At 50.1% G+C, this 18121-nt stretch overlaps 1 protein-coding gene across 5 annotated transcripts; it reads right to left on the bottom strand.

The window, feature by feature from the left end:
* Positions 1-950: 950 nt before the first annotated feature.
* On the bottom strand, positions 951-17857 carry LOC147198809 (uncharacterized). 5 transcript variants are annotated; one of them, XM_086121327.1, is made up of 11 exons: positions 17098-17857; positions 13946-13984; positions 12704-12754; positions 10363-11903; positions 10092-10254; positions 3380-3587; positions 2543-2681; positions 2400-2469; positions 2242-2288; positions 2090-2148; positions 951-1863 (listed from the first exon to the last, which is right to left on the bottom strand). In XM_086121327.1, exons 1-11 carry the CDS (start codon positions 17633-17635, stop codon positions 1821-1823), a joined length of 2898 nt encoding a protein of 965 aa, XP_085977453.1. In that variant the 5' UTR covers positions 17636-17857; the 3' UTR covers positions 951-1820. The 5 variants fall into 5 exon arrangements, with proteins under 5 accessions (XP_085977453.1, XP_085977451.1, XP_085977454.1 ...); XM_086121325.1 differs by having other exon boundaries at positions 10092-11903; XM_086121328.1 differs by having other exon boundaries at positions 10092-11492; positions 17098-17855.
* Positions 17858-18121: the final 264 nt, after the last annotated feature.

Here is an 18121-nt window from a genome sequence, read left to right as displayed (position 1 = left end):
ATATAAACTAGAACGAGGTCGATGTTGAAGTTGCTTGCAATGCTATGTACAATCCAGCAGGTGTCCGTATTGGGCAACAATTCCCATGACATGTGACCACTTTCATGTTATACTTCTTGGACCGAACCATTGATTCGACTTACCCGACTACTGAAGGCAACGGTCGCGGTTGCAGGTGGGCCTCGAGAACACCGCCGTTCGATCCCTTGACGTGAAGTCGAGAGCTTTCCACCACCCTCTCGTCACCTTTTCTGACAAACCGGAGAGAAAATAACTGGACGAGCCTGCCCCCACCGGCGCAGCTGTCAGCCACAGCAACTGATTTGGCCGCGCCTCCTCTCCGACTGCCTTGTTCGGTCTCGCCGCGACGACCATTGAACAGTTCCTTTCGAGGCATAAAATGGGACCAGAGACAGATAATTTTCCCAAAGATCATTTGAATCATATTCTCCTGTCACGTCATACACTTGGAATAAATACGAAAAAAAAAACACCATTTCGTTTTGTGTTTCTTTAACACTGCAAACTCACACGTGGATCAAATACTGCCCCAATTGGAAACGGCCACTGCGTATAACATCAATATCCATCCATTTTCTAATCCGTTTATCCTCACGAGGGTCACTGGCATGCTGGAGCCTATCCCAGCTGTCTTTGGGGCACAACCTGAATTGGTTGATAACCAATCGCGATCACAGTCACACCCGGGGTCAGTTTGGAGTGCCCAATTAACCTGCCATGCATATTTTTGGAATGTGGGAGGAAACCGGAGCAGCCAGAAAAAATCCGGGCAGGCGCGGGGAGAACATACAAACCCCACACAGGAAGGCCGGAGCCAGAATTGAACCCACGACTTCCGCACTGTGAGGTGGACGGGCTAACCAGTTGCCGCCCGTTATATGAATAGTCAAACGAATATGAATCCAAAAGGAAGTAAAATATATTTCAGGTCCTGGTCCATTCATCTTTATTCTAGAAGCTTTATTGGTGGATAATGTTGACATCTCACAACGCATTCCACAAACTTTTTCTGGTCACAATTTGAAGTATGAACAAGTCGATCACATAATTTCAAACAAATGCTGCAAGTTTATAAAGAGTTGAGCTCCATATATGCCTTTTTTTATGCCTTGGTTGTTGTTTTTTTTCTTTTCTAACTGGATTGAAAGGATTTGATGTCATCATCAATGTGTTCCTTCCAACACAACACAACAGCCATGACACCAAAACCACAAGACTGCCAAATGTTTTCTAGAAAGAGGATCCTAGCGAGTTAACTCACAAGCCATGAAGATGATGACGACGATGATGAAATGATGCTGTTGGCAAATGCTCATAGCCCCGCCCACCCTGCCTATCATCCTTTGCACGCAAAACGGACATCCTCCACCCATGAGGAGAAAGAAGCCAGCTGGAGGGGCGGGGTCAAACAAACCAAAAACAAAACACCGGCCTGTCTAACTAACGTGGTCTCACATATACTTTCCTACAACATTTTTTTCATATAAATTAACAAGTGTCAATCGGCAGCCACAAAAAAACAACGACGTAGGGAGCGTGTGACCTCCCCCAGGGAAGCAGGATTGGGGGGGGGGCAGTACACACAGCAAGCAAACTTTCTTCTTCGTCTTCTTCCAGAAAAGCCAAATTTCACAAGTGGAGAAAAAAAAGAAGCGTTTTCATGATTTGACAAATAAACTTGGAAGGGCGACGCCTACCCCCTCACATTCCCCCTCTGCCTAATGTGGACATGAAGCCCCCTTTCTCATCCTGTGCGTCCAGCCAGCCTCCATTCCACACTTCGTTGCATCTCGTTCTCGTCACTCGGCTTTACGTTTCATCCCAGGAACTTTGGCCTGGATCCTTGAAGAAAAAAAAAAGTAAATAAATAAATGAGACAAAAACTCAAATTGGTGTTCCTCAAGGCTCCATTCTGGGGCCATCCTCTGTCACGATAACATTGGAAACTTTTTCACCTATTTAAACATTTATATCATATGTATAAACAAAATATTTCTCTTTCATATGAACAAAATTTTGAATGAACGTTTTGTACACTTTTTGGTAAGGTGAACTCGAGTTGACTTACTTTCCAACAATGTCTTTTATTTGGTTGTTGACCAGCGCCAGGTAGCGATCAATTTGAGCCTGCAACATAATTAAAAACAAAACAACAAAAAACATTCAAATAAGAACACGAGGCAGGAGGGCAAAACGGACGATGTTCAAAAGACGACAAACCTGGTGCTTCTCGTAGATGATGGGACAGCTGAAGGCTCCGATCACGGCTGAAGGGAATGAAGACACAAAATGGTCACATTGGACATGGCAATGGGTGCAAAAGTTGCGTGTGGGCGCTGAACGGAAATGCGCCGCATGTTGGAAAGCCTCTCGCTCACCCAGAATGACCAGTGTGAGTCCGTTGAACAAGGCGCCCACGTAGGTCAGGACCCACATCAGCACGGCAAACTGCAAAAGGGCACCAATAGCTTGAGTTTCTTGAAAGCGGGTCAAGAGGTCCGAGAGGGAGAACAAGTCGCACCTTGATGGAGTCCACCAGGTCCTCGACCAGGAAGAGACGGCGGAGCTCGCTGACGGTCTTGTTGATTTTCTCCAGGAGGACGTCGCTGTACTTGTGCACCGTGTCCTCCGACAGCGTCACCTCACGCTCCAGGTACTGCCTGCCAGATTGTGCGGCAAGCCATTAGCGGATCACTCCCTCAACATTGCTAGGAAGGCGTGCGCAGATCGGGAGGGTTTAGCACCGTCCCGACCAGGCGCCGGGAGTCTGTAAATTCAACGGACTCACTTTCTTTGACAGGAAACATATCGGTTTAGTATGTACTACATAAGTACTACAAGGTGAAAAAGGGTAGAGTAAAAAACAAAAAGTCAATCGAGTAAACGCACAAGTGAGCACTGCAGTGGACGACTTGAAGCGAGCTAGCAGAGCTAACGGGGCTAACAATTTGAAATTTTGGAACAGATTTGGGCAAGCGTCATGGGAGTTTATACCTTTGATTTGTTTTCGCGGGCCACATGAAAGGATGTGGCGAGCCCTCGGGCCTTGCGTTTGACACCAGGGGGCCGAGGCGTACGCCAGGCGGCTACGCTAATGCCCCCAACAAGAGGGGCCAAGCAGGATTTCGTCTTCTCATTATTTCTGTCCGTCCCCTTAGACTCCGTCTCTGCTGTTGATCTTTTGGAACAATTCATTCACCGTTGACGGAGGCAAATTTCAAAGAATGAAGGGGAAATAAACTAGCTTGCGCAAGCATTTTGAGTCACTTTCAACCGGCTTCAGCATAATCCCTCAAACACAAAACAAAATCCATGGAACATATTTGCCTGGTGAGCGGAGGCGGCGGTCAAGACTCACTTGAAGGGGTGTCCCTCGTCGGACTTCTGGATGGCCTGCAGGACGCCCTTGTAGATGCGGAAGCAGACAGTGACGGAGAGCAGCGCCAGGCCAATGTAGGAGCAGACGCTGACGATGCTGCACGCCGTCAGCGACAGCAGCAACAGCAGCACCGCGCCGAACACCACGCCCGTCGTCTTCACATCACGCCAGTACAACAGATCCACCACTGAGGGAGGGCGCCGACAAAAACATTGACAGCATTAATTGGAGACTAATTCATGTCACCACTGCTTCTATATGCAATTCTTCTTTTCGATTCGATTAAAAAAAAAAAAAATCATTTTCATGCCTAGATTCCAAAACAGGACGCGATTTGGAATGGTCAGTGAAGAAAACGCACAAACATCAACAGATTGGGATTCACTTCCTGGTTTGGTGGACAAACAACAAATGAGTGTGGGCAGAAGCAGAAGTTAGTTGTAATCACATTTAGTTCTTTCGTTTTATTTCTTTTTTGCATGCAACCATGTGAGACAACGCCCTTCCTTGAACGAGGTCGATTGGCCCCGGTTTAGCGGCTGAGCGTCTGCGGAGGAGCTCATGGTACAAAACAGTAAGAGGCAAAGGGAAAGCGGGCGCGGAGTAGCATCAACGCGTCAGCGCGCCTCGGGTGCTCGGCCTAACCAAGAGCATGAGATGGATGACGGGAAGGTCAGATGACGTCTTACGCTTTCTTCGCGGCTATAGAAATGAGATGACTCGGCACCCCCCCCCCCCCTTCATCAACCCAAGGGCCAAAGCCGACTCAAAAGTTGTCTGCCTACTTTTCTCTAATAAGTAAAAAGTAAGTGAAAAATGTTTTTGCAATAAATTTGAATACAAGTAATCAATGGAACAATCAATGTAATTTATCTATTATAAAAATAGGACATAGTGACAGGCCTAAAAGTACAGCAAAATGGAGCGTCATATTGCTGTACTTTTAGGCCTGTCATAGAAAGGAATGCAGTTGTTAACTTTTACATATTACTTTTATCAGATTGGCTGATTGGTTCCGTTTTCAGTCTACATGTGTTGCTGCACCCTTTGTGTTCAATCGGTTGTCAGACAGTTTATGGCGCCACAACCCGGATGCGATTTAAGACATAGCAGGAAGTAGACAAGCGTGATGCGCTTTCCAAGACACAAAGTGCATCTCTCCGTTTTCTGCTCAGTGTGAGTAAACTTCCAAGTGAGTGGCAAAAAACAGTTTGACGCCTCTGTTTTTTTTTGTGTGTGTTAACAATTTTTGACTTGACAATTTGCCAAAGTGCTGCTCCGAGTGAAGCAAGTCATCTGCAGTGCTCGTATATCAAGTCTGTGATTGTTTGTCTGAAAGTCTGTTTGTCTGCAAGCCAAGACAAAGCCAAGCAAGCCAAGACAAACAGTAAAATGAAATGAAATCTGGCGGATGGTAATAACCCCAAATGAGACAAATGTCCTTGTTGCGGCGTGATTGTAGCTACGATTGTATTCAGTTTGTGAACTACACGATGCTGTGATTAATATTTGTATGAAATAGTCTCAAAATCCGACGACGGCGACAGGAAGAAGAAGAATAAAAGAGGCGGTCCCGCGGTCCAACTGCAGCCGCTTGGCTACATATGGTCTCAGGCGGGCTAGCATCGCCGGAGACCGGGCTAAAAATAGAGCCCGCATGACCGAGTTCAGCAGCGGCCGCTGATCCAGTTTGTGCGCCGCCGTTCGCTTCGTCACCATCCGACCCGAGTGGCAAGCGGCGCACCGCGAACCCCAAGCAGGCGTGTGGACGCCATCCCCAGGCGGCGGACTGGGCGCTCTGCGGCAGGACAAAACGCCGAGCCGACTCGTCCCGCATGACCTCCGCAGGGGGGCCACGCTCGGCGCTCTGACTGACGCGGACGACCGCTTCCCTCGCTCCCACCGCCAGCAAGGTTGCTCGTCATCCGCACGCCCGCCCCGGCAACACGAAGCAAAGCGGCCGCGACGCGCGTCCACAAACACGCGAGCGAAAGAATGAATCAAACGTGACGCTTAGACTGACCCTGCTTGGCGTCCATGTTGAACGTCCGCGGACCCACACACAGCTACCGCTTGGAAGCCCCGCCCACTGACGACGCCACGCATGCGCGGTTCCACGCGTCTCGCCGGGGAAATGCGCGCGACCGTCGAAAGCGAGAACGACGCGCGAACATGCGCAGTGGCGTCGAAAGCTTCGAGAAAAATCCCAAGGCAAACTTCAGTGCTCATGCGCCACGTTGGAGATCAAGTTTAAAGTGTAAACGGGTTTGTGCAAAAAACAAAAAAAAAAACTCTCTCTCTCTCTCCAGTTTAGTCTTCATTTTTCAATTTCACTTACAATATTCCAAATGAATTAATTCCAATGCTATATAAATAGGCAATTTAATACATGAATGAGTTTACATTTAATTATACCTGATTATTAAAAATTTTTTCGAAATGTTATATTCATTCTACAAACTTTTGACTGTTTTTAGGGCGTTATTTTGGGATTTTGTGCGTACGTACACTTCTAGTTTGATTCCGACGCACTCTTTGCGCAAAAAGCGCGCTGCAAAATAGCAAGGGACGCCTGTAAAACCAACGGGCCTACTGGAAGATGCTAAATAACTGCACGACCGTGTAAAATCCACTTTGACGCTGAATGCCGATCACTTGACAGGAAGCCAAAGTGCGGTGAGCACTTCCCATCATATGACCTTCATCAAGACCTCCTCCTCCAACGACCGGCCTTCTGCTTCATCGGCTTCCAATGATGAAATGCCATTGGAATTTCCCTCTGGGTTAGCAATACATTTGCCCAAAAGGAGAAAACCTTCATAAGCTATGAGAACTGATATTTGATGAGAACTGATGATGATGATGATGATGATGCAAAAGGAAATGAAATGTTAGGCTCAGAATTGCAGCGTCAAACTCAAAATACAATTTCATGCCAATAATATCAACAGATATGCATCATGCTTTCATTTGTCGTTTAGCCACATCGTGAAGAGCAGACCGAGATTCACAGCAAACTGTCGAAAATTAAGTATTTGGACACGGTCCTGTGCGGAATCGATATTTGACGTTGGTGCGGCCACACTGCGTCGTAAGAGAAAAAGTTTTTAGTGTCCAGTCCCAGTCAAAGTAAGTCAGGCGTCTCACTTGAATGATCCGCCCATCTTTCATCACGCTCGTCGTCTTCCTGAGGGTCGCAGCTGAGCTGGAGCAAGAAACAAAGTACCCAAAGAAATGTGCACCAGATTTGTCCAAATCCAAGATGAAGCGGTAAAGAGTTAGTTTACAGACAAACGAGTGAATGCCTGCAATTTCATTAGCGTATTTGTAGTCCCCAGCGACCAGTCATCGAGCCGTCGGCAAAAGACTGCCGGGCTCCGGGACGCTTCGACCTCCCCTTCCGTCACGCACCTTTGGACAGAGCGCAAGGGCGGACAAAGGTCCGCGGCTCGATGTTGCAACGATAACGAACAACTCCCGGCTCACAAGCAGACAAAACGCGCGCACGAAATAGCAGACGGGAAATCTTGCGCAACCAAAAGACGATCGCGCCTCGAATGATCGATGAGAATGTTTGCGCTTCGGGTGAGAGTTCACTTTTGATTAAGTCAGACGACCGAGTCGGTCAGAACCCTTCTCCTGAGCTCGGCGAAAAACAATTCAGGTCTGCGTTCAGTGAACATGGACTACGCGTAGAAAAGAGAAGCTCAGCGAGGGATTCTTTTATATGCTCATTCCTTTTTGTCAAAATTTCAAATGGCTCACCGACAATCTGTTCGGATCATCCTCGAAGAAGAAAACCGTCCCGTTTCACGGGCTTCACAGATCACATCCGAGGAGAAGAGACTCCAGTACACTGAAGATATGTCATCATCGTCACGACGAGAAGCAAAGCGACGAAAAACATCAGCCCGCATTGGCGGCTCAACTTGTCTTTCATCTTACCCGGCGGCGCTGCTGGATATTTATTACGTAAGCCGCGTGTACCCAAGCAACGTCTCAACATTTCATCGCTCGAAGAAGCATCGTGCCCCCACCGGCCCAGTTTCACGCGCTCCGCTGAGCTCCGAGGGGGGAGCACAGAAAGCCGAATACGGTGCCCAAACACAACGCGTCGTCTCATCGCGTCAAGAAGGAAAGCGAGCGAGATGTTCGGCGTACCCTGCTGCTTCCACGCAGCTTTGCTCGTGTCCGCGCGTGAAGTCTCCATGCCGCACAATCACAGGCGCGCATTCCACATGGACGCCCGCTGCCGCCGCACTGGCAATGAGGAAGAGGAGGGAGGGAGGAAAAGAGGGAGTGGGAGGGCGGGGGGGGGGTGGCGTGGCTCTAACACGGCAAAAGGGCCAATGAGCAGTCAGCTGACCGTCAGCCGCCGGCACTCTGACGCAGCAACAAAAAGAGCCTCAGCGCTCACTTCAGTGATTTGGCAATGAAAGTCAGGCTTCCAGACCTGCGCAGGTACGAGGTGCAGCGTACACTTTGAAATGGCGTCATTTTACGACTTATTCAACACCGTTTGAAATGTATCCGTCAACATTCCTTCGCCCAACACTGCGACAAACATGAACTTGTTTTGGGTTTTTTTTTTTTTATAACTAATTGGCGTATCGAGCCGGGCCTGGAATTCCAAAATAGGGCTTCAAGAGAAGGGTGAATACGTTTTCAAGTCACGGTTAAGGTTTCAAAGAAGGGTTTCGAGCCGGGGTTCATGTTTCAAGTGGCCGTTTCATTTTGTCCAACTTTTTAACTCCTTCTAAAATCAAAGACGCCACCGTTGCAAAGACAAGTAACACCATGCTAATAAAGCCCCGTTCAGAGATTCGAAAAAAGTAGTCCGAGTTCTTGATCAGCTTTCTCACCATTGAATCTAAAATGTTCGGTTCAATGGGCAGTTTGTACAAGTGTTTGTGAGCGACGGGGCTCCGGCCTTTCAATCTTCTCCCACGCTGACCAAGGACGCTTGAAAACTCGGAAGTGGACCGCAGGTGCGGATGCGCCCCCCGCCCTCGACTCGCCAGCGGTTCGGGGGTGTACCCTGCCGCCTTTCCACCAATTTCAGTTGGCGTAGCCTCCAGCTCACTCTTAAGCGACCCCATCGCATGAGGTCGAACTCTCCAAAGAAGCTTTGGATGGATTCATGGTTTGTAAAAGACCACAACGTGCCAGTTCCCAGTCTTTGGTCTGACTACCCTCTTGCCAAATCGGTGCTTTCGGGGCATTTCTCACAAAGTGCAGAAGCATTTCTGCTTCAGTAGCAGTAGCAAGGTAGCTCCACTTGAGGGCAGCAGTCTCCTCCAAAAGCTAACCTCACCCAAGCAGGACTGGAACATTGCAAGCAGTCAGTAGAAAAGCTTGTGGTTGAACTCCAGGACGAGTCCATGAACCGCCTGACTCCACATTGTACCTCAGGCTTTGGTTTCGACATGAATGATGTCATCTTTTGGTGACGAGTCCACGGCCGCGTTAGCGGCCGTTCCCAAATACAATGTCACTTGCACGTCCACAGCGTTGGTTGCGCAAAAGTGCAAAGTCTGTCCTCAACGCAGACACTGACATTTCACCTTCATCTTGGCCGCTTTATAAGGCGGACTCAATCTACGAGGGCAGAAATTGCAAGTATGCGGCCTTATCTAGCCTATGAAGCAACACTTTAAGACTTCACCCGTAAAGATTTCCAGTGACAAACGGGACCTCAAGACCTGTTCCGAGTTGTAAAACGTCAAGTCACTCCCACGTTCACACAAGTCAGCCGGACGACAAAATCTTTGCTGACAGTCCTCTTTCAACAGACACCTTGGCGGATCTGCCAGTGTCGCAATGCAGGGAGGAAGGCTTGAATTAGCAAGGGGATCTCGCTACCGCGCGCACACATTTTATCCGCTAGGAAATGTCAGTCAAGACTCAGCTGAGCAGTCTTGTGTCGGGTGAGTCAGGTCTTTTGTGTTCACGTTGGGGTTATGCTTGCTTGCGGCAAGAGGAGCGAAAAAGACAAAACAAGTCTTTAGCCCTGTGCGAACTTGTCGGCGCACCAGAAGCATACGCAAGTTGTGGAAAGGACAGGAAGCAAGACATTTGCGAGACTTCTGTTCGCAGGACGTGGACCTGCATTTATCTTTAAATCCAAAGCAAATGTGCAAAATGAGCTTCTACGAAATATCGAGATTACCTGTGGGATATTAGAACAATGAAATGTCGGCACTGGTTTGGTTATTTTGCCAAAATGGCACGGGTGGTAAAGCGCTTTTCGATCCGGTTGGGAGGAGGGCGGGTGGGGCTCCTAATCTATCTGACATGTCTGTGGGTGAGTGAGTGTCGCCTCCTCAGATTAGCATTGTGTCTTATTCGCTCATTTAGCTTCTGCATAATTAGTTTGTTTAGCTTGAGCACAAAAACATGCAAAAAAACAAAACAAAAAAAAGCATTGGACTTACCAGGGTTAATAAAATGAATGGGTTAAATGAACAAAGAAATTGCCAAAAAGCACGGATGGAAGAAAGTGGAGGTGGCATCGAGGAGCTCACGAGGCTTCTGCTTGGTTGGTTGGGAGAAAAACAACGGCGACAAACAAAAGGGTGATGGTCATTCTATGGATTAAGATGGAGAAGGCAATGAAAATGGAATGTGGAGGGATGGGGCGGGGGCGGGGATGGGGGGGGGGGTGTGCCATGACCAAAGTGATTTTGTTTACCTGCCGAAATGTTCACGCGTGGCATGTTGAACGGTTTGCCGCTCTCCGCGCTCTCCTGCGCCACCGCCTCTTCAGGCTTACGGACAGCGGCATTTGGGCGCGCCGTTTGGGATGCCGGCTCCCGAACGGAGAATTTATCCGGATCGGGATCGGCTTTGCTCTTCTGGGAGGAGGACTGGGTTAGGAGCAGGTAAGAGCTCTGACTCGGAACCTCCGCGGCTATCTCGGGAAGAACCGGAGCAGACGCGGAAAGCTGCTCAAAGCTGCGCACCTCATCCACGGGGATCTCCGGGGCTGCAAACTTGGAAGTATCGAGAGCCTCGAGAAACTCATCGATGACTCCCTTCGGGGGTCTCTCAATGAACTCGAATTCCTCGGATGAGACCTCGTGCTCCGAGACCTCGTCGGCCACCTCGGGCTCCTCCAGCTCCACCTTGGTATTCTTCTTCTCCACCTGGAAACCGGCAGGGTTCTTGGCCATGGCCTCCAGGACCGGAGACAGAGAGTCTGCAGTCGGTGACTCCGAATCGGAATCCTCGGCGGGGGCTTTCTGGCTTTCAAATTCAACGGGCTCAAACTTTCCCGTCACCTTGGGAGGAAGGTGACTTGAGAACCAATCTTTCTGCTCGACCTGCTCGACTTTCACCTGCGCTGGGGTGGTTTCCTCGGCCTCTTTGACCAGGTCAAACGCACCGAAGCGTTTCGCTTCTTCGTCTTTTGCTTTGTCAGACACTTTCACTTCCATCTCATCAGCCATCTCCTGAAGCAGAGACATTTTAGCATCCAGAGCAAAGGGGTTGTTGGCCGACAGGTTGATGGGGGGGTTGGGCGACTCCATCATCCTGCGTTCCAGAATGGGGCTCTGCTCGTCCGGACTTCCCTCCGAGGAGCCAGAATCCAATTTGTCGGGGTTGAGCGGGGAAGACTTCAGGATGTCCGGAAGCGATGGTGGCAGCGTCGTATCCTCTTCCTCCTCTTCATCTTCCTCCTCGAGGTCAGATGAGAAGTGACCGACTGGCCGCATGAGGGAATCGATGGCTTTCGTGCCCGACTCAAACGTTTTCCCCTCGTCTAAGAACGATGGCGGACTATCCTGGAGTTCTTCAGCTTGTCGGGACTGGACAAGATCCGGAGTGGGACTGTCTGACACCTTGGTGGCTCTGGGGTCAGATTGGGACTCGCCAAAGTTGTAGGAACCGCTGTCCGCCAGCGGGGAAAAGCCATCAAACGGGTTATTATTCTTCTTCGCCTCGTACATCGAGTCGTCATCTTCATCCGAAGGGTTGCCGAGCAGCTCCGACTCGTAGCCGGGAGAGCCAATGGCGGCTGCTTCCTTGGCAAAGGAATCCATCGAGACCTTGGCGTCGTCTTGCGATCCGAGAAGCGGTGAATCCCGGTGCTCTGTTGGGTTAGAGGAGGCAATGTCAGACTTGACAACCATCTGGGGGGGAACGGGGGAGAGTTCTGAACTCGGATGCTTCTCCTCAGGTGAGAAGGACACTCCGCTGTCTTCACATAGCACGTGAGGCCCCGGGTCTTTCCCTAAGCTCAGGTAAGGACCGGTTAACTGATGTAGTTCACCCTTATCCTGACCGAGGCCCGGTCTGGAATGTTCTTGGTCATCCTCCCGGGACATTTCCTTGGACCGGACGGCAGGGGCCCGGGTGCAAAAGGAGCCTTGGGATACGGCGGATCCCGGAGGATAGGGCTGGTTGGGGCTCTCCGTCAAAGAGAGCTCTTCCAGGGAATCGGGGGAGTGGAGGGGAGAGAGGGGGGAGATGGGAGCAGGGGAACCACCCTTCTTCCCCAGGTCTTGAAGAGAAAGGGGAGGAGGGAGAATGCAATACGGCACATATCAAAAGACAAACTCTATTCCGTAGAGTGCCCACCAAACCTGGGTAGAACGCGGACCCCCGAGCCTTTCGGAGATCAACACCAGACAAGTGCTGCTGAAAGGTCAACTGTGGTTGGTGGACATGCTCCTGGCCAGGGTTGAACCCGAGTGGGGAAGCAAACCAAATGAGATTCGTGAGAACTCCTGCAGTGGTCGGCAGGAGTGTTTTTGGTATTCGAACCTTGAGCTGCTCTTGCAAGGTTATGGGCGACAGCGACCACCCCGCCGCGGACAAGACTTTGCAGCATTTGTCTGGTGTCCATCTACACATACGCGCTCCGATACAGGAGGGGGCCGTCATATATCCGTCCCAGGTCTGGCACCAGTAATGCATGTAAGGCGTGGTCGACAAACTGCCGTATAATGATTCTTCTCAAAGCACAATACGCGACAATTGTCGGGTAAAACGTTTTAGACTTCGGACCATTGAAGAGAATCATTATGAGTGACAGTCGACGTCGACCGTCAAGCTTGCCTACAAATGCCAACGGTCACAACAACACACCACGAGGGAGCGAATAAGTGCCACACAAGTCACACGCGTGTCATGCTGCGGGAGTTGAAGTCTACTTGTGGCATGCACTTCCGGTTCTTTTTTTTTTTTTTTGCCACTCGAGGCGAGAGACGGGAATACACAGCGGCGATGACACGACAGTGGAGACGAACACAAAGACGAGGAGGTGTGGGGGGTGGGGCAAAGCGAGCAGAGACAACTTGCCTGTAGGGAATTGCATCAGAGGCTGAGGTTTAGAAGGAGAAGAAGGAGCATCTGCGGAAGAAACGACAGAAAGCGGCAGAGAGCGAAATCAGTCAGCTTGTCGCGACGGCAGAAGGGGAATGAAGCATCCGTCTGCATCGCCACATCTTCAACAGTCAGACCACTTCCTGACTCATCAACCTCAAAAATGGGGACGTCCCATGACAGCGATGAACACGAGACCAAGACGGACGGATGAGTGATCAAGCCCGGATGGCACTAAGTGTGTGCGCACTTGGCCAATGTTAACATTGTAAAGAAAATTTTGAACATGTTCAAAATTTGTTGGCGACAAGAAAAACTACCCGAGACCGTTAAAATCGTTGACGGACGTCTTTGCAACCTTGACCGAACCCTGGCAGGAAAAACAACCTTCGCCGCATGCACCTTGCAAACCATCGTCGCTCGGTGACATGTTACGGACCAACCCACTCTACGAGTCATCATCAATTTGTGGGAAACATAATTGTTTCCTCTGTGACAAAAAAACAATCGTGATTTGCAGTCGTAGTAGGAATAACCAGGAAGTGACATGTCGTCACCCAGAAGTGAAGCCTCCGCATTCTTTGGCATGCAACAAGTAGCTCCGAGTTAAAAAAAAAAAAGATCCCTCCTTCTTTGCTTGGTTTTGTTTCAGCATTCATTTACACAACAGCAAATGAATAACTGTTTAAATATATGTATTCATTCATTCATCTTCCGAACAGCTTCAACCTCACTCGGGTCGCGGGTAAAATATATGTATAAATTGCAAATATATACTTTTGTCTCATATTATTTGATGAAAAAGTGGAATAATCGATACAATAACCGATGACGAAAATATTGACGAGTGACAGCCCTCATGAAATAAAGGGGCTTCGGTGGGCCGGATTCTGTCTGAAAGTGCACGAGAAATAGCCTTGAGTTGGGTAGAAACAAAAAGACTTTCTCTGCCAAGCGCTTTATCCATCAGCTCAGCGCCAACTTTGTCAACTCCCGCGGGACTCTGGAAAATAAAAGCAGGAAGTGGAAATGGCGATCGAGGAAAGAACGACGTCAAACGGGGCGGGGCACCTTTCGTCAGGACATTGCGAGTCACCAATCAAACAATCAACTTGGCCACAGTTGATCTTCATCAAATCAAGTGCAACGATCAAAATGAATCATGCGTCCGATTGGTCGTCAATCACAGACGATGGATCTGGCGGAACGTTTGGTTACCTCTGGGGCCCACGTTTAGATTCCAGCCCTGGACGCAGCCTAGGAATGAACCAGGAACGACAACCGTTAGCTTCTTACTAGCGCAACAATGCTAACACTCTCCAAATCGTCATTCAGCAATAACAATGACCCCGAAAGCTCCATTTGAGTGCAAGAAACGTTAAGTCATACAGTCGAACTTCACATCAAGAGACTTCATTCCTTCCTTCATGTACACATTTAAGAACTTCTTTATTATTGTGTTTGTAGTTGCTCCTGTAGCGCTAACTAAGGTAAATTCAAGATTTGAAAGAGCCGTTCAGTTGGACGCCGATCTCTCGCAAAGACAACCTCTCAGCATTAGCGTGTTCATTTCGGGAGTTCACTTCCAAAAGTCAAGTTCATTGCTCGAGCGACAACAGTGAAGCGCCATTTTCCGTGTTTTTCCATTTTTTTAATTAGGGCGAGCGGCTAACATCAAAGCCATGCTCCACAACCCCAAAATGCGAAGAGAATATCACAGAAGGATTGAATGCAGAAACGAGGCAAAAATTCAATTTGCTGAAAAGTATTTTTCAGTGTGTTTAATAATTTTCACCTGAACTACTTCATGAACTTTTCTACCATATATAAAGATAAAGATGAGAAAGAGATCTATATTTTTTGGGATAGACGTCATCCTTTCCAGCATTACCTCCAATGACTCAGCATATTATGAGTAAGCATGACGCAGGCCAAAAAAATTGGACCCGGGGGACAGATGGTCTGCTCACATTCGGTGGTCCGCCCGCCCGTCTGTCTGTCTGTCTGTCAGCTGCCGCGTGTGTCGGCACGTTAACCAAAAGGGGCCGGCGCTCGCTTCGGCACTCGTCTGTGACCAGGACACCAAGACAACAAACAGTCCAGTAATCCATCTGACCCGACGCCTCAGTGACACACTCGGATGGATGTCGCTGAGCCGAGACAAGCATGTAGGTCAATCGGACCTCCGGTCATTCTCACGAGAGGCGACGCAACAGTCACAGCGGGAGTCCTCGGCTCCAGACTCCAAAGCCTTAAGGAGCTTTGAGGAAGCCAAACATTTTGAAAGATGAGCTTCCATCCGGGGCAACCAAAGCATCAGGAAGTCAACATGATTTTGGTTGAAACGCTTGAACAGGAGGTTTTGCAGATTTGAAGGCATTTTTACTTCCATTTCTTTCCGCCAGTGACGACGGCCTGTTTCTATGCTGACAAGTGCAAGAACACAAATTGCTGGAACACGGGATGCCCGACCTCGAAGGGGGTTGTAGCAGACGTGTGCACATTTCAGCATGACGTCTTTGATCCACTGGTGAAAAGTGTCTCATGTGTTGTCTTGTATTATTTTGTCATCTCATGTTAACTTTTCTTTTGATGGGCGCGCGGGCACCCGCAGTGGATCCTCTTGTTGCATGTTATCTTGAGAGGGAAGCACATTTGACTTGAAAATTGGCCCCGGGGCTTACAATGCCGTACGCCAATGGCTGTAGTATTACCTCGGAAACTGTGAATGTGTTAGGCTTCCTTTGTCCCCTCGATGCGGCATCAGTACCTTTCATGCAGGCCGGCGTCGCACGAAAAGCGAAATGAAAAGATTTAAACCAACAGCGCCTTCGAAAAGCAAATGAATTGAAACTAGCCTTGCTAAGCTAAGCCTAGTTGCGTCTTTGTTCCGTTTGTGGTTTGGTCCATTAGGCGGCCCCGCCCTGACTCCCTGCCTGGCTCTCCCCCTCTCTGGCTCACTCTGCAGGCAGGCTTCTTGCCTGCCTGCAGGCCTGTTTGCCTGCAATCTGCCTCATCTCCATGTACAAAGCCAACTCGCATGAACAGATTCATTCCTTCGTTCACTTTGCCCCACGATGTTCACCCTAATCGCAACCGGGCCTTTCTGCTAACTAACAGTTTCCAGGGTGCCGGTTAAGTGTCAAAGGCGGTGAGCTGTGAATAGAGCAGATTAGCAATCCAAACACAGCTTGGTTGTAGCCACAAGGAATGAGGGTAGGGTGGTGCTGGAATTGGGGAGGAGATGCCGGGAGAAAAAAAATGCGTGGCCACGTTTAGCGGATTCCTTTGTTGTGACTAATCTGACTTAGCCGGGCTCCCATTATCGGACAGCCCCGCGGCGCCTGGGCCGCCGAACTCGACATGGTATGCTGACTCGAAAGAACTGAAATCCTTCAAAGCCCGTCCAAAGGACCAACGTACGACATGGCAACTAGCAGAGGTGTGAAGAAACAACAACGAGCTCCCGTTTTAGTGGGCGAACGTCAACAAGCTCCTTGGGAGTGACGACCAAGCGTGAGTGCGGCAACTCATCCGAGGTGGATTGGCCATTTTTTTTCACGTTTAAACATGAGCAAGGTGGTCATTCCCCCGCCACCTAAGTGCGTTTATTTTGACTATCTCTGCCGTTTTGCTACGAGCCCCATTCGGCTCGTCCGATAAAGGAACTCGCAACGGGCGGAGGCAGGGAGCAGATGCACGCACGCTGCTCATCAGATCAAAAGACCCCACAAACATCGGACAGAAACGTCATCATACCTGCTTACATGAATCAGAAAGGCTGAGAGAGGGTGGCGATCGGCGCTTTTCGGCGTCAAACTAGACGATGATGCAGCACATCATCCTGTGACGTTTGCGTCCAAACAGGTGGGCCGCGTCACACCCCATCAGACGTTTCCGCTAAATGGGTCTCTTTCCTTCAATTTAGTTTCTTTTGAAAAGGCCCCCCTTCACCATTAAGTTTGCTTGGTGTCATTGGCGTTCGACAAGTGTGGCTGTCTCGCCATTGTTGCCGTCAAGCAGGCTCGGAGAGCCGCCGATTAGCCGCTAGCTAACCGGCTACCTGAAAAAGCAGCTACTTCGCTGATCATAAGCACAAAATGCGCCTCCGTGAAGGAATCGCGTTTGCGAAAATGTGATTCTTCTCCCGACCAAAGGCCACCTAAATGCGGCCGGGCCACAGTGGTAGCCTGCGGGTTATGCGAGGCGCGCTAGCCGCGTCCAGACGTCCACAAGCGGGCGTCAATTGTCCGAGCTGGCGTCCATTCCCCCCCCCGCACAAAAAAATGGCTCAGGAAGCGCTTCAGACAACATCAAACGCCACAAGAGTCGTCTCCCGCCGGCGACGAGACGAGCGTCTTTATACTTACAAGATACCGGAGCCCGTGCTGGCTGTGTGTCGGCCGGTGTCTGCGCCGCGTGTGCGGGGGATGGCGCTGCTGGCTGGGTTGCAGGCGCCGCGGGGAGGGCGTCGCTCACCGGACAAACCTGTGGCTCCGCTTCTCGACTGGCATCGGAAAGTGAATGCGTGTGGCGGAAGCTGGAGGTGTCGCTGGAGTCTGGCATGAGCTGCTCGTCCTCCTCCGTCCCTTGTTCTTGTTCTTCCCTCAAATGTGGCACCGGGTCCGGCTGCGGGTCTAGTAAGTCGGGCTCCTCCTCGTGGGGTTCCGTGAACCCGTGTGGCTCCCCATCTTCAGCCATGTGCCGCTCCAAGGCATCCTGGGCTCCGCCGACCAAGTCCACGATTTCGTCCAGGCTGAAGAGGTCCTGCTTGGGCTGCTCATCGAGCGGAAGACCGGTGTAGAGTTCAGGCTCGGTCTCGGGTTCGGCCTGGTAGTGGTGGACCAAGTCGCTAAAGAGAGCCGAACTGGACGACACTTGCTGCTCCTGCTCTTCGTTGTCTGCCATCTTTCTTTGTCCAACTCGAGTGACGAAGACCAAAGTTTCAGCGGCGCTCGCCTTGACACTAAAAGTCCGCTTTCGACACGAGAAGAACCGTGAGGCCGAACCGGAAGCTCACGACCGGTCAACGGTCAAGTGTACCCTGGACGCCGACAAAGTTTGGACTAGGGCGGCACACAGACAATCGAACCCGAGTCAGGACAGGCAGCGCCAAGTTGAAAAGGCAAAGAGGATGACGTGTTCCGACCAATCAGAGTCTGACTCTGCCTTGTTGACATGCAAGATGACCAATCAGACTAGGCCATTGCTGGGCACGCCTAATAGGCGGGAGTTGAGGAGGCGAGTGTTCTCCTGTAAATGGAGAAGTTTGATCTGGTCAAGTCTTACACAACAACGTCGGCAGTTCACCAGTCCTGCAGCAGTCTGCAATAGGACGTGGCAGCCTCACTTCGAACAGAGGAAACGCGTACAACATACATTACACAATGGTTA

This window comes from Hippocampus guttulatus, chromosome 10 (genome assembly GCF_054856545.1).
Source record: "Hippocampus guttulatus isolate MCC_2025c chromosome 10, RoL_Hgut_1.0, whole genome shotgun sequence".
Lineage (NCBI taxonomy): Eukaryota > Metazoa > Chordata > Actinopteri > Syngnathiformes > Syngnathidae > Hippocampus > Hippocampus guttulatus.
This window is presented reverse-complemented; position numbering and strand designations above follow the sequence as displayed.